The sequence below is a fragment of the Opisthocomus hoazin genome, chromosome 21 (assembly GCF_030867145.1).
Source record: "Opisthocomus hoazin isolate bOpiHoa1 chromosome 21, bOpiHoa1.hap1, whole genome shotgun sequence".
Taxonomy (NCBI): Eukaryota; Metazoa; Chordata; class Aves; order Opisthocomiformes; family Opisthocomidae; genus Opisthocomus; species Opisthocomus hoazin.
In genome coordinates, this window is record NC_134434.1 from 8297651 (window position 1) to 8312191 (window position 14541).

General features: G+C 46.8%; 1 protein-coding gene across 4 annotated transcripts in view; it reads right to left on the reverse strand.

The window, feature by feature from the left end:
• RNF213 (ring finger protein 213) overlaps positions 1-14541 on the reverse strand; it is a 54793-nt gene that overhangs the window by 10857 nt on the left and 29395 nt on the right. For all 4 annotated transcript variants that reach the window (XM_075440579.1, XM_075440581.1, XM_075440578.1 and 1 more), the window contains exons 31-51: positions 13752-13888; positions 13333-13428; positions 12754-12872; positions 12332-12454; positions 11529-11611; positions 10559-10706; positions 10053-10188; positions 9426-9614; positions 8433-8572; positions 7837-7991; positions 7263-7475; positions 6708-6889; positions 5802-5922; positions 5603-5703; positions 5152-5331; positions 4460-4623; positions 4262-4364; positions 3417-3531; positions 2314-2524; positions 1129-1319; positions 686-814 (exon numbers count right to left, since the gene is read on the reverse strand). In XM_075440579.1, the coding sequence (XP_075296694.1) occupies positions 686-814; positions 1129-1319; positions 2314-2524; positions 3417-3531; positions 4262-4364; positions 4460-4623; positions 5152-5331; positions 5603-5703; positions 5802-5922; positions 6708-6889; positions 7263-7475; positions 7837-7991; positions 8433-8572; positions 9426-9614; positions 10053-10188; positions 10559-10706; positions 11529-11611; positions 12332-12454; positions 12754-12872; positions 13333-13428; positions 13752-13888 (3036 nt within the window). The remainder of the gene's footprint in view (positions 1-685; positions 815-1128; positions 1320-2313; positions 2525-3416; positions 3532-4261; positions 4365-4459; positions 4624-5151; positions 5332-5602; positions 5704-5801; positions 5923-6707; positions 6890-7262; positions 7476-7836; positions 7992-8432; positions 8573-9425; positions 9615-10052; positions 10189-10558; positions 10707-11528; positions 11612-12331; positions 12455-12753; positions 12873-13332; positions 13429-13751; positions 13889-14541) is intronic.

Consider the following 14541-nt stretch of genomic DNA (forward strand, 5'->3'; position numbering starts at 1 on the left):
GTTCAAGCCATAAATAAATGAGTAATCTGACAACACTCCAGCTGATTGAGGGTTTTACACCAGAAAGCTCTCCAGTATTTTATTCTTCTAACATCCAGTTGGAATTGCAATCTTACCAGGCAGCAACCTGTACATGCCTGCCTCCGAATCAAATCAACACGAAAGTGGAAAAAAAAAAAATAGATGGCACAGGGACATTCAAAGGCACATTGCTTGCAAACTTCTTCCTGAAGATTCTCATATACCAAGTACATATTGGAAAAAGGCTGCAATTACACAGAAATCACCTGCTTGATTTTGGCATGGCAAGACACAAGGCTAGGCAGATATGGGCAGGCAGGGAGGGGGCATAAAGCTTCTTTGAATATCTGCCTACTCTCCAGTCAGTTGGCTACGAGGTGCCTGTATTCCTTACTGTAACACAAACTGCTGCGACAGATTACAATGGGAAAAAAGCAAGATGAGGCAACCAGCAGAAATAACCTCAGAGTTACATATGCTAGAACACAGGTGAGAAAGCAAAGCAAATATCTGTGTGCCTGCCAGGACAAGCCACCATAACTTCCAAGCAAATGCAACCCAGGCATCTCCACTGGAAGAGGTGCTGCCAACAGGACCACACAAAGCTTAAACACTGGCCATCCAGAACCCACAATAGGATTACATCGAGGAGAGTGTGCCCTACCTTCTCTGCCTCTAGAAGACCCTCGATCTGACACTCAATCATGGCTTTCCCCACAGCATCACGCAGGACTCTGTAATTCTCGCCACACGTCAGGTAACGATCGATGTGATTAGACTGGCTGTTCCGTACCTACAAAGGGAAAAGCCCATGGTGAGCACTGGGGACATTAACCAGCCCCTGCACAAGGCACAATCTCCTCTTCCTCCCAACAGCTGTGGCATTTCAGCCTTCACAAAGAGACAGCCGGCAGGCGTGGCAACCCAAATGGCTTCTCACTGCCGTAAGAGACTCTAGTCAATAGAGAGCGAGGATAAATCATCTTCACAACCACTCCCACTGTGGTGAGTCCCCCAAGGGCCAAGCAACAGTAGAAATGCCCCAAAGAAGCACAAACTGGAGACTAAGAGGAGACCAGAGCCATCTCCAAGGAGACACCTCTTTACCTGTTGCAGAATTTCCACTGGGAACACCCAGTTAAATTGTGTCTCTGTGACAAGCTTCTGAGCAAATTCTATCCCATACTGACTAGCAATTTTCCGGACTAGGTAAACACGATGCCAGTTGTTCTTGGTGAGGCTACAGAACACCCTCACATTTTCCAGGTAATGCTGCTTCTCCTCTACCTGGTCTTGCTCTAGAGGGAAAAAAAGAAAGAGAAAAAAAATGTAAAACCATATCCTACCTTGTAAAACTTTTCTGTCAGCACTAGCTGTAGCACGAAGCTCCTTTTACTGACTAACTACACAGTACTGACTAACTACACAGGAGAGCTTGAGAGCCCTCTTTTCCTCAGATGCTTATCTAGAGTGTTTCCTCAGTCGGATTTTAGGCAGTGATTCATTTCTTTGACAGGGGCTGACATATTCTGCTTCCACTTCCTTTTCTCAGGGAGAAGTTGTCTCATTTACCGGTAATTCATTCTCAGAGCTCTTCAATCTTGCTTAGGAACAGCTTTCCATTGTCTCAACTGCCAAGGTGATGGTACATCCCAAGAACGACCTCCTGGGATGCGTTTTGCTAGCCTGACATCCTCGATGGAAGGGCTGGACACTGCAGTCCCTTGGAACTAGTTACGTTACCGCACTTTGATGCTTTAGACTGTGTAAGTTTCTGAGACTCTCCACACACTGTTCTCCTTTATTGGGTCAGCAAATTAGCTCAAAACTTCTTTTGCTCATTTTTTTGGAAGTATCTCTTCATCCTTTTTACCTGCGCAGAACTCTCATTCATATAAAACAATAAGCCTTACAACAGTCGTGTATCTGAGGCATCATTTATACTCGATTAGTTTATTCAAGTTCAATCTAGTTGGTCCAAAAGAAAATTTCATTGTTAGCATCTGGAGGATAAAATAAAGGCGCAACTGCTGTATAACTACACCCTAGGGGTTCACTGGCACAGCCTTGCTACGAGTTATAAAGCACTTCTAATACGTGCTAAAGAGGACAAATAATGACTGACCCTCCTAAGGAAATAGAAAAGAAAAAAGCTGATGCGCTCATTCTTGGCCATGAGTCAAAACCACTTCTAGCACAGCACGGGTGCACTGTCTGTGTCCAGCCCATCCCCTGTGGTGACTTTGCTCTGTATACAGCATTTCCGTTTGGTAGCAGAATAATTAGACTTACCTGTGCGCTCATGCAAGTCGAAGAGCAGCTCTGCAGCCTTACTCAGGTACAAGCGAACCTTGGCTACTGCCTGCAGATAGTCCACGGATGATTCCTGAGGAGTTTCTCCATTGTTCTTTGGGAGATAGTTCTCTGGAAAGCCTCTGTCTCCGGGCAGATAGTTTATATGCTCATATCCAAGGCTGCCCTCAGACTTTTCACACATAGAATCCTAAATACAGGCCAGAATATTGCATGAGTGGCTGAACCACTTAAAGCAGATGTCCTGTGCTTTGGTACTTTACATCTCCAGCGCATCCACACTGCAGTAAGCCCATTAAACTTACATGTGTCTCACAGCACCCTCTACCCCAATGCCATTAGCTCCTCCCTGGGATCTCTCTGGTGCTCATCCTAAACCTCTGCCACAGCACCAAACACCTTCTTCAGCAATACGCCCAAGCCTTCCCCAATTTTTCCGAAGCATGTAGCTGAGCAAGATTGTTATGAGCATGCTGACTGGCCACACACATGCTGAAACACACATCACATCTTCCAAGATGCCAAGCTCTGCCTTTCCTTCCTTTAGCAAGGATATAAATTTCGAACTTCTCTGAAGTCTCCACATAAGAAATGAAACCTCTACCCTGCTGTCAAGTTTGTTTAAAGTTGTCCAAAGCATTAGAAGTTATGCAAGGGGAGGAAAGGGAACAGCCCAAACAGCATAATAGCCTAAAGCTCTGCAAACAAAACGGTGTCTGTGAAAACAAGAAAGTAGTCCAGTAGTGGACTACTGCAACTAGAATCCCCCCGCTTGCTGCACTCCTGTGTCAGAGTTTGAGTCTTATCGGGCCTCATTTAACACTCAGACACCCGTCCAAGTTGTCCAGGAGAAAGAAGAGTGCTGCAAACACACACAAGCCTCACCTCGAAAAGCAAGGCTAGTTACTGGAGAGCAGATTCTGACCAGGTGACCCAATATAATCTTCCTTTTGGGCTTTCTAGTTGGGCAGTAGTTATATGCACAATAAGCTTGCCTAAAATTGCAGAAGGATTTCTGTTCTTGACTTTATTCTTCCTGCAACAGTTTTATTGCCCAGCTCTTACCTACACAGCACTCTTACCTCTAAGCAGTTGACAAAAAGCAAGTAGAGTTCTTTTTTATCATTTGTCTCTAGGATCTCGTTGTGCTCTACCCGGGACAGGTAGTGTTGCACATCATTTTTCACTTCATTGAAGCTACAGGAGAAAGAAACACCCCCTTACCACAACTGCAATACTGACGGCTACTGCTTATGTTCTAAATCAGGACTGAGCTACTGGCTATGTCCACGTGACAGGTGGGGTCACTCTGGATCCATCTGGAAGATGCAAAGCAAGTGTGCCATCTTTGGCCAGATGTCACCTAGCTTCACGCTCTGAGCTAGGCTTTTAGCATCATCAACAATGCCAAATTAGCATTCCTAGGGTGTAAGTCATCTGATCTATTTGAGGCATCTGGTTTAGGAGATGATCACACTTGAGAAATGGCTTTCTGTGCACTGACTGCGAATGGAGGCTGGAGGAGCTCGTGTGAATGGAGAGGCGTGCAAGAACCTGTACGCATACAAAAGAGCATTCTTGATTAAATGTCTGTGGATAAGGAGTATTGTCTTGCTGATCTAAAGCATATCAATTTGTCAGCTATCTTTAGGTTACTCGAGCCACTCATGATCAGCACAGGTTTAGGTTAAGAATAGCTAGGTAATCTTCAGCAAAGACCAGTTAGGTACTTCAACACAAGCTACGTGCAAGCCAGCCAAGTTGAATAATTAATACAACGGCACAGGATGAATTTCACCTGTAATGATTCAAATTGAGCTAATAGTATGAAGTGAGGAGAACAATCAGATTCGTCTGATGAGGTCATGCAAAACAAAGCTGAACCATCTCCTAGGGTAACATCAATCAGTTGTCTGACTGTGCTCACCTGTACTTCAAGAGGAGCTTCAGCATTACTGAGCGGATAACGGGAGTTTCATCTACCTCATCATTAAATGGGGACAGAAATTTTGTGTAGGTATCAGGATGACCTGTGGAGATGAGAAAAAGGCAAGTTTGGCAGGTGAGAGAAAGTGGCAAGAGAACCAGCTCCACGAGGCTGAGCGTCAGGATGAAGTGAGCTCACCTGAACCTTTCAGGAGGCTTCTGTGAACAAACAGCAGATTAAGGAGCTCTTGGATCACCTCTGCATCAGGGGGTTCATTGTCCTTGAAGCACATGGTAGTGACCACATCTATGAAGAAATTATTGCATCTCTGCCGGAACATGGCATTTCTTGCTATGGCATCTCTGGGGGAAGGGTGAAAAGCATTAGGATAAATACAGAACCACTTCAGTAATGGATGAAGCAAAGCAGACCAAGGCAAGAGCGACCAAGGTGAGGCACTTTTCCAGCTTTCCAAAGGGCTGGATTTGTGCAACACGTCAGTAGTGTTGTCTGCAAAGGCTGTATCACATTGACAACCAAGATCACAAATGGCAATGTGAAGCCAGATATATTTACGGAGAGTTTTTGCTAAGCTATCACAAAGCGATCCAAGGTGGCAAGCAGTTCCCTTGTCAGATTCAGCCACTGACAGTGCTTTGGCTTCGCAGGGTTTTGTGACTACAGTTTTCTTACAGGGGCCAAGGCAACAACCTCCCTTCTTTTGAAACAACAAACAGAAAACATACAGGACCTGTTCCAGTTCCAGAAAGAGCAGAAGAGAGTTCCCTGCACCCATTCTGCTTGTGGTGACAACCTCAGAGGTGCGAATCAGAATTTCCTCATGTAACTGGCCCCACTGCAATGCTTCCACCTTGGGCAGGGCGGAGTACCTGAGCTCCACGGAGACATTCAGATCAACATCCCCCACAGCAACTCTGCAGTATGGACAATGCATCTGGGCTGGTACTAGCCACATTCTGATGCACTTCTGACAGAACATGTGGTAGCAAGGCAGGCAGACTGGATCCTTGGGCTCTCCTAGGCAGATCGGACATGACATCAGGCTGTATCTGTAATTCAGAAACAGCAATGAATGCAATTGCTTCAATGTCGTCTCACCAAACGCCTTTAATAAGATGTTCGTCAGCAGCCAGACCAAGAGGAGGTAATGTAAGACCTGCTGGCTAACTGCTTAGCTTCAGGGTGCAGAATAAAATGGAAGTTATTGCTCTCCATTTGGCTTTCATTACATTGTACGCAGCACTGCCTGACGCCCGGAAATACGCTGGCAACACAGGCAATATTCCTACTGGACCCTGCGACTTGTCTCAGTGTCACTACCTGTAGAGCCTGTTGCTGACTTCATTCTTACATTCGCACAGTACTTTCATCACTGCAACAAAAGTTGGATGAGTCTTCATGTCTGAATCGTGCTGAAAACACTGCAGAGGAAAAGGACAAAGCTGAATGACTCAGCTCTAGTACCCGAGACAAAAATTCACATAAACAGCAGAAGCAAACAGGGAACATCTTTGCTTACCTTGGCAAGAAGCAAAGTATATTTTTTCACTAAATTCTCAAATTCTGGCATCAGAGTGTCGATGCCAAGCAACACATGTTCTACAAAGAGAGACATGGAGAAAATGCGGTTCCAGCAGACTCTGTGGGAAGGAAAGCGTGATTTCAAAAAGGACCATTACAAGCTGAGAGCATGAATGGAAGTGCAGTATCAGGTGTGCCTAAGGATCTCACTGCTTTTCATGCTCACCACTACAGCCCTTGTGTACTTCTCACGCAACTTTGTGCCTTCCCCTTTTGGTTATCAGCCCTGCTTTTTGTCAAGGAGAAAACACATAACAGCACCTAACACAGCGAGCTTATGGCATAGGACTGTCCTGTAGGCAGCACTGCAGCAGAATTAAGACCACTGCAAAGACCTTCTCACAGCTCTAAATTCTGTATCATAGGAAGTAATTCTAAAAAATAATAATAATCACAATTAACTGAACTTTCTTCACTTCGGTTAAACAAAACAAGGTCTGTGAGAAACCAGGATAGCTCTCTGGACTTGTCTTCCAAGAGACAAGACTCAGTCTTAGGCGCAATGAAGTTCCCAATCTCTCACAGTCTTTACAACACATGGGATTAAGAGGGGAGACACTGCTGGTTGACAGGAACCTAATGGAAGTTTTACATACCCCCTGATCCCAGCTCGAATGCACTGGCTGATACTGCTACATTTAGAGGGAGAATCTACATCAGATAAGGAAAAAAACCAATCTGGTTCTTGGTGCTTGGTATGTAATTGAGCCTAGTAGGAACCTGGAAAAGTTTGCAGAGTCTTCATCTGAGAAAAGTAACACCAGAGCAGCTTTCAGCCTGTACTAATATTCTTACTAACAGCAAGGCAAAAGAACAAGATTGTGAGCAGATCTGTGGTACGTACTCGAGTTCTTTTAGCAGCTGATGGCACCGACTCCCACTCCTCTGTAAATCCTTCTCTTTACAAAGAAACTCAATGGGCATACGAAGACTCTTCACCTTCTGGAGCCAGATCTCTGGACGGGCTGTCTGCACTTGATTCTCCAGCTCTTCAGCACATACCATTGCAGCTAACACATCTAAAACCTACACACACACACACAAGGTGTAAATATAACTCAACAATTGCATTTCAGAATTATTTACAAACCTTGTGCTCTCAATCTGGTTTGCTATAGCATGTGTTGTACTGAATAACGTTCCACCTGATTATCTTAAGCTCTGGAATTCTCATGCTCATGGCTCGGATCGCTACCACATCCTATTAACTGATGCAAAAGCAGGGCAAACTATTTTAAATCCCACTAGTAAGAATGACAACATAGCAGATCCTGACCAAGCTCGTGCTTCCCACTTTACTGCTGCTGAAATCAAAAGGAGACCGAATACTAATTAATTCAGTGAAGACAGAGCTCCCTGCTAGGGCTGAGGATCACCAAATGCCTGGCAGTGACTCTACCATCTCCGTATGTGGTATTCCATATCCTTCCTGGTTAACAAGGTAGTCAGCCGCACAGGGGTGTACAGCCAGGATCCTCGAAAAGTTCTGCAGGCGACGCTTGAACTGATTGTATCCAAGGTGGACCCAAGGCAAGGACGGCACCGTCTCCTCTCTTCTGGGAGATGTTGCCTTCCATTCCTCTATGCAGGATAAGAATGCAATTCGCAGGCACTGAAAGTTTAAAAAAGTTAAAATTGAAATTAAAAAATAACTTGTATAATTCATTTTGTGCTGCAAATCCTAGCAAAATTCTCAGAAAGAAGAGAATCCGTACTTTGCAAATATAGCCTTAAATGATGTGTTAATTTTTATAGGAAGTACCCCCTATGGAAGTACTTTTTCTGAGTAAGGTCTCAGCAATTTGGCAGCCATTCAATGCCAAATGCATCTGCTTTGTAGCGACCTTGCTGTTAGTCTGTCTCGGAAGGGGATTTTGTCCAAGGCGGCAAGACTGATAGACAAGGGCATGTTCACAGGCGTCATACTCTTCTCTCCACCCAAAGGGTGCCCAGCTCTTGTTCCAGACACTGACCTGCAGCTCCTCTAGGGAGGAGACAGCAATAGTCAAGACGATAAAGTCTGTGATATAGCACTGGAAGAGCATCTGCCTTTCTTCCTCAGTCAGAGCAGAGATAAATTTTCCCAGTGCCGTCTTCTGGAAGATATCCACAAACTTCTCAGACTGGTCTGGAAAATGAGAATGCAGAGACAAGCTGAATATTAGGAGGAGGCTGGGTTTGACACAGCTTCTGTGCTAAACAGACTGACAGCTAATTCATCACTGATGCCTACAGCACTCCCCTCATTCAGAGCACTAACGAGGGATTTGAGGCCAGGCCACCTCAGCCCAGGCACCAGTGTCATATTTAAGGAGTCTCATCTCGTAATTAACTCCTGGCATTTCCACAGCATTTTGAATACAAGGGCACAGAATATGTGAGAAAGACAAATAATGAGAAACACAAAGAAAAGCTGGTTGCACAAAGCTCTGCTGGCTCATATGAGCACAGAGGGATTGAAGGTGACTCTGGGGTCACAGAAAGGTAGAGACATGGCAGCAACAAACCGGAGTCTACAGGGCAGGTGGATGGAGATGCTCTGCGTCACGAGCTCAAGCCAGGCTCTCACCTTCAGTGTTTTGGATGTATTGAGCTTCCAGCCACATCTCATCCAAGTACTCCTTTATCCTCCAGCTGAAAGGCAGCTCATTCCCCACACCAGCAGACACCATCATGTTGTTCTGCACCAGAATTATCTCTGGCTGAGAGCTAGGAGATTAAAAGGTCATTAATACAGCGGGCTTTTGCCTGGGAAACACATTCAGACAACAGAGGCGGGAAGCTGCAGAAAGCAAGAAATTAGTCCTGGAAGGGGATGAGGGAAGGGGAGAGAACTGAAGCACTCATTAACACAGCAGATCCAGCCAACTGTGTAGCATTAGGACTTACTCAGTAAGCGTTCCCCAGCAAAAGTGCTGTAACAACAGCTCACGTGGGCTTCAAGGGCTGGGTAAGAAGTGTGAGCACACCAAGAGATAGAGAGCAAAGCGCAGGAGTGCTGGGGAGAAGGCAGAAAGAAGAGAAGACAAGAGAAAGATGGATAAGCAAAGGCTCCGGGGAGACCTCAGAGCAGCCTGCCAGTACTTAAAGGAGGTTTATAAGAAAGATGGGGATAAACTTTTTAAGCAGGGTCTATTATGACAGGACAAGGGGGACTTGTTTTAAACTGAAAGGGGGGAAGATTCAGACTGGATATAAGGAAGAAATTTTTTACACCGAGGGTGGTGAAACCCTGGCCCAGGTTGCCCAGAGAGGTGGGAGATGCCCCATCCCTGGGAGCATTCCAGGCCAGGTTGGTCAGGGCTCTGAGCAACCGGATCCAGTTGGAGAGGGCCCTGCCCACGGCACGGGGTTGGGCTGGGTGGCCTTGAAAGGTCCCTTCCCACCCAAACCATTCTATGAAAGAGCAGACTTCTGAAGTCACTGAGAACTGCCTTGCTGCCTTCGGTCCGGCAGAGGGGCAAACCAACAGCATTAATCTCCTACACGGATTTCAAACCAGCACTGGACTGGTCTTGGAGCTGCCAGCCAAGCCCTGCTGCTGCTCTCCCCAGTGGCTCACCTGTTCTTAGCCACACCGTAAGGGACAGTCAGAAGTTTTGTATCACTGAAGATGAACATCCACAGGTTTGTCACCCACTCAGCTGTCGGCCTGACCAACAGGTCCAGATTGCCATTTCTGTCTATGACAGCAATCAGGAGAGCCAGGAATGGAGTGATCACGCTCTGGACTCGCTTCCACAACGTGTGCCTTTGGGGACAGAAAGAGACCGGGAAACCCAGAGAGAAGGTGAGCAACAATATCCACGAATCCAGAGGTGGTTGTCCTGAAAAACTGCTGACATTTGCATGTGGAAAAACTCCCAATCCTACCTTTAAGCGGAAAAAACACCACCAACTAAAAACCCTACGCTTCTCTCGCTCCTGGCTCACCTGTAATCCCACTGTTCCACTGAAAGCACTTGTGCATTCGTGCACTCCTGTCCCAGTACAGCCTGTTCAGCTGTAAGTCACCCTCTCTCAGGAGTCAGGAGAGGACAAAACTGTTTTCAGAGAGTTTCCAGCACAGACTGGAGACTGACACTGCAGATATTCAGATTATACAAAACTGCTGTCTCTGCTGCACAGCTGCCATTTGCAGACTTTTCTTAGAAGCCTGCAGGTTACAAGATATTGCTGCTGTCCCCACCTGAAGGTGCCTGCCTCCTGGAGAGCACTGAGGTTGGAAGCCTCCCGAAGCACCCAGTTTTTTGGGTGAAGGGAATTTTCTTCTTGCTTCCTCAAAAGGTTGGAGAGACGAGCCTTTGTTATCTTCAGGAAGGAGGCTAGAAAACAACAAGGAACTTGTATTTTCTCTTCTATTGGCATTGGATCCAAATCCAAATATCACACCAAGCACAGCATTTTACAATTGTTTCAATAGTCAACCAGCCGGGAATAAAACAGCCACCAGAGCTAGCACAGCCAGAGAAAGAAGCCATGACCTGAGCTCCAGGGAAAGCCCTACAGCCATTAAAGGAGCAACAGATTGGAGCACAGACACATACACTCTTGGGAGATTGCTTGGGAGATCCACCTTGTCTACACCACAGCAAGCACCACCGACCTTTGGGTCCCCAGTGAATTAACTTTACATATATTGGTGGTCCCCCAGATGTTCAGGGACACTACCTGCTGCAGCCAGGGAGCACATACCTTTCAAGTCATCCTCTTTGGATAGAAGGCCAAGGAGAATTTTAATTCGAATTCTGCTTCGACTAAGATCTTCATTTTGGTCCCGTAACATCCCCACAGCACTTTGTACACAGGTCCTCAGGAGTACAGTGGTGTCCAGGATTTCACCCTTCCCAGGAACAGCATGAAAGAAGTTCACTACTCTTCAGTTTTACACCCTTGCCCCCAGCACATCCCTCTTAAAACAATTATAGTGCTCTCTAGAAAGGGCCTGTCCTCCTGGCATCCCATCTCCCAGTTTTCCTCTCATCTCAGGCTGCAAATCTAAGTTCTTCTTTTGCTTTTAAGTACACAATGCAACTTCTGTGGCCCTTTCAAACTGGCATGCAACACAGCGCTTGTATTAAGACAAGAACTCCTACAGCAGTTCAGGGGAAAAAGTGGAAATGATAAACATGACTAGGGAAAATATGCCCTTCCTGGGAGAAGCTGAGGCACTAGAGGGGCAAAAGCCACAGGCCGTCACCCTCGTACTGGGCATCCTCCAGCTAAAGCTGTCAGGGGACCATGAGCCAGTCATAACATGGCTGCAGCACAGCAAGGTCCACAGCCAACTCCAGCACGGCGTCAAACGCACGACTCAGCCAGAAAGCACGAACAGCTGGAGGGGCAGGCTCAGAACCACAGTTCTCAGCTTCACGATATAGAAACACCACAGATGCTTTTAAAAGTGATTTCTAAAAATTGGCAGCCTGAAATGACTAAGGAATTAGAGCATCCTTAGAATGGTTTTACTGCTTTAATGATGCTGATTTCGATTGGGCTGAGGGGGGAGGAATTTGTGCCTGACCATTAACATGCATGATGCAAATAATATTCCTGATGGATTTCAAGTGAATGGGGATGCAAAAGCTGTGTTGCGCCTATGGATGACGAAGAGTTGAAAGCCATATTGACAGCCGAGAAGCAAACAAATGTATTGTGAACTGACCTCACAGTGCTCTGCAGCTGGCACTGGTGTTTCAACCTCCACCTCGTTTTCCTCCTGTTCTCCATTCACAGGCAGAGCTACAACTAAGGTGTAGAACTTTTATTAGAAAGAAGCAGTACACTTCTGCATTAGTCATGTAAGAGTTTATTTAGCAACTGCATCCCAGAGGTGCAGAATGTCTGTCAGAGATCCATGACACCTGCATGAGTAGCCAAGATCCACCCCTCTAAACACAGCTACGGCTGCTAGGGCTGTCCAGCTTCATCCAGCAAGAACTGGAAAAAATGCGATGCTCGGAGCTAACACACTAGGCTCTACCAGAATCCTGTACAGCAGCATGGTGAAAAGAAAAAGTGTAAGAAAACACTGAGGGGAAAGAAGTAGTCTTTTCTAACCTTCCTACAGGTTCAGGTGAACAGATCGAGACTCGTGCAAGTGAGATATTCTCTGGAACGACCCCTTGTCAGTGGTCTCTGCCATGCAGCATCTGCTGCCTCCCGTGCTGAGACAGAGAACTCGGGGTGTTGAGCAGTGCAAATATCCCGTTTTTGTCAGTTTGGTAGTTTTCCCTTTTTCTTTTAACTTATTTGATAACCCAAAGTTGCAGTAACAAACTAAATACAAATACAAGTTGGTAACCGTGTTGTGACCCCCCACAAAAAACAGGTGCTGAGCAGAGAAAATCCTTAGCTATGTTGTACCAGGCAGAATTTCCACTAGCACCGAGTCTGGGGCTGCGTCTCCCCCCTCCTCCCCACCAGCACATCAACAGCACTGGCTGGCACAGCCAGTGTGCAGCTCACCTTTGGTTTTACCCAGATCCTCACAGAACACCTGGCTGATGGTGAGGTTCTGCAGGGCAGTCATATCGGAGACCATGTCTTTGGATCTGCGGAGATCGTCGATATGCACTGACTGCCACAGTCCTAAAGGCAGAGGACACAAAAAAATATGCCAATGCAGTTAGCATCGCGTTTCTTTGCTGCTCTCCAGCTGACTAGAGAAAGGACTCATCTGTCAGTGGGCAAGCAAGGTGCTCTGACAGAGGAGGCTAGGACTCCAAGGGGCAGTCCCCGCGGGTAAGGGAAGCAGCTCTGACAACCCACAGGACACACCGATTCCACATTTTGAGCATTAAAAAGGAAGGTGAACAAGAGAAATGTTGCTCTGGAGTGTTTGCCTGAAGCCAGTTGCCGAGTGAGGAGCAACAGATGGCCAGACCCACCTCCATGGAATCCCACGTAAGACGTTCCTCCTTCCACCCGGGAAAGCTTCATAATAAAGTAAACAAAGACAGACACTTCTCCCAGGTCCACCTTGTTGAGTTCATTAACAACAGCGTATCTGCAACAAAGAGGAAATGCTGTTGACAGATCAAAGACAGACTAAAGTTCACGGCCGCCAGGCCTTCCTGCGTAAGAGAGGGCACATTGTCCCCCCATACAGACATAAGTGACTCGCTCACCGCTTCCTCCCAGCTGGCTGTGCTGAGCCCACCACCTCGAGCTACGCCTCGAGTGATGCCCCTGGTCCTCAGCTCTTCAGCACTTCCGCAGCCAATGGCAAGAATTCACACTTCAAAGGGGATTATCTGGTAATTTGACCCATCTTAGTTTATTTTGACTTGGGTTATGAATCATTACTTGAAATACAGTTATTTCTTCTGGATTAATTCAGCTACAGAATAAACAGAGGATTACGCATCCCTGATTCTGAAATCCCCAAAACAGCACTAACGATCAAAGAGCGGCAAGGAGTCACCTCGCAGAACAGTTAGCTGGGAACCACTTCACACTTGACTTACTTGGCTGAGGCGATGAGCTGGGCATTTTGAGAGCCATCTTCAAAGTCTGTCTGAATAATAAGGACTTTATTTCCTGATGTGGCATCAAGGAAATCTCTGAAGAGCAAAAGGGAATTTAAAAGTAGTCACAAAGTACAAAACCAAAACATTAAAGACTGTAGAAGCAGTCAGTTCACATCAGCTTTGGCTGCTGCAGGTAGAAGGAGAGATTAAAACACCCATCCTAGGGACAGTGTAACTTCAAAAACCCACCTCAGCATGATGGAGCTAATACAGTTTGCACCGAGCCAGTCCACTGTTCAGCACAGCACGGCCTCTTGCCTCCCTGTTCCATATGTGCTACTCTAAATGTTCTGCCCACGCATCTTCCACCCAGACAACAGTCTGTTCAGAGCAGCATCCTGCAAAACCAGACTCACCGGATGCCCTTCAGGAACGAGTACTCTGTGTCAAACTGCTGCAGTAACAGGATCTGAGGCCTTTGCGCTCTACCCTGCACTTCTCTCTCCAGGCAAGCGGCATCAGCACTGGTGAGGAGCCTCGAGAAGGTGGTGACCTGGGAGTGCAAGACGCAGGTTTGCTCTTTGCTCAGGAATGCAGCAGGACGGCAGTACAGACTTACTCATCTGTGCTCCCAGACACTGCTAACTTGCTGCAGAACTGGCCTGCACCCCAAAAAAACATTTATTGGCCCTGCCAGTAGGCAAAGGGTCAACATGGGCTGTTACACCAACCCGGGGCCACTGCTGGGTAGCCGGACACAATGACTCTTGGTGCTGCCAGAGACGGGGCAGCCAGAGACGGCGCAGCGGAACAGCTGCAAAGGGGCAGTCAAGGCTTTGAGAACCTCCTCGTGAAGCCCCACCGCGTGCCTTCCCTGCTAGGCTGCTTTCCCCGCAGCAGTCTCAGGGAGCAGCAAGTCCAGCCCCAAGAGAAAGCACGTGGTTTCCATGTCAGGCAGGAGAGGGAGAAATTCTCCAGGCAGTCTCAGCTGAAGTTCTTTAGTTTTGGTACTAGGCAAAAGTAAACCAGAGCTATCCCATTAATGGCCCATGAAATATCTGGCCACTCGTGGCTCAGCTGGCTTAAAATCTTTTGTGCCTTCAAGACCAGAGGCAGACACAAAGAAAAGAGTTCAAAGGCTCTGGATGACTTTTTCTGCAGCCAGTAGCCTGTTTTGCTGGCCGTGTTCACGGAGACAGAACTACT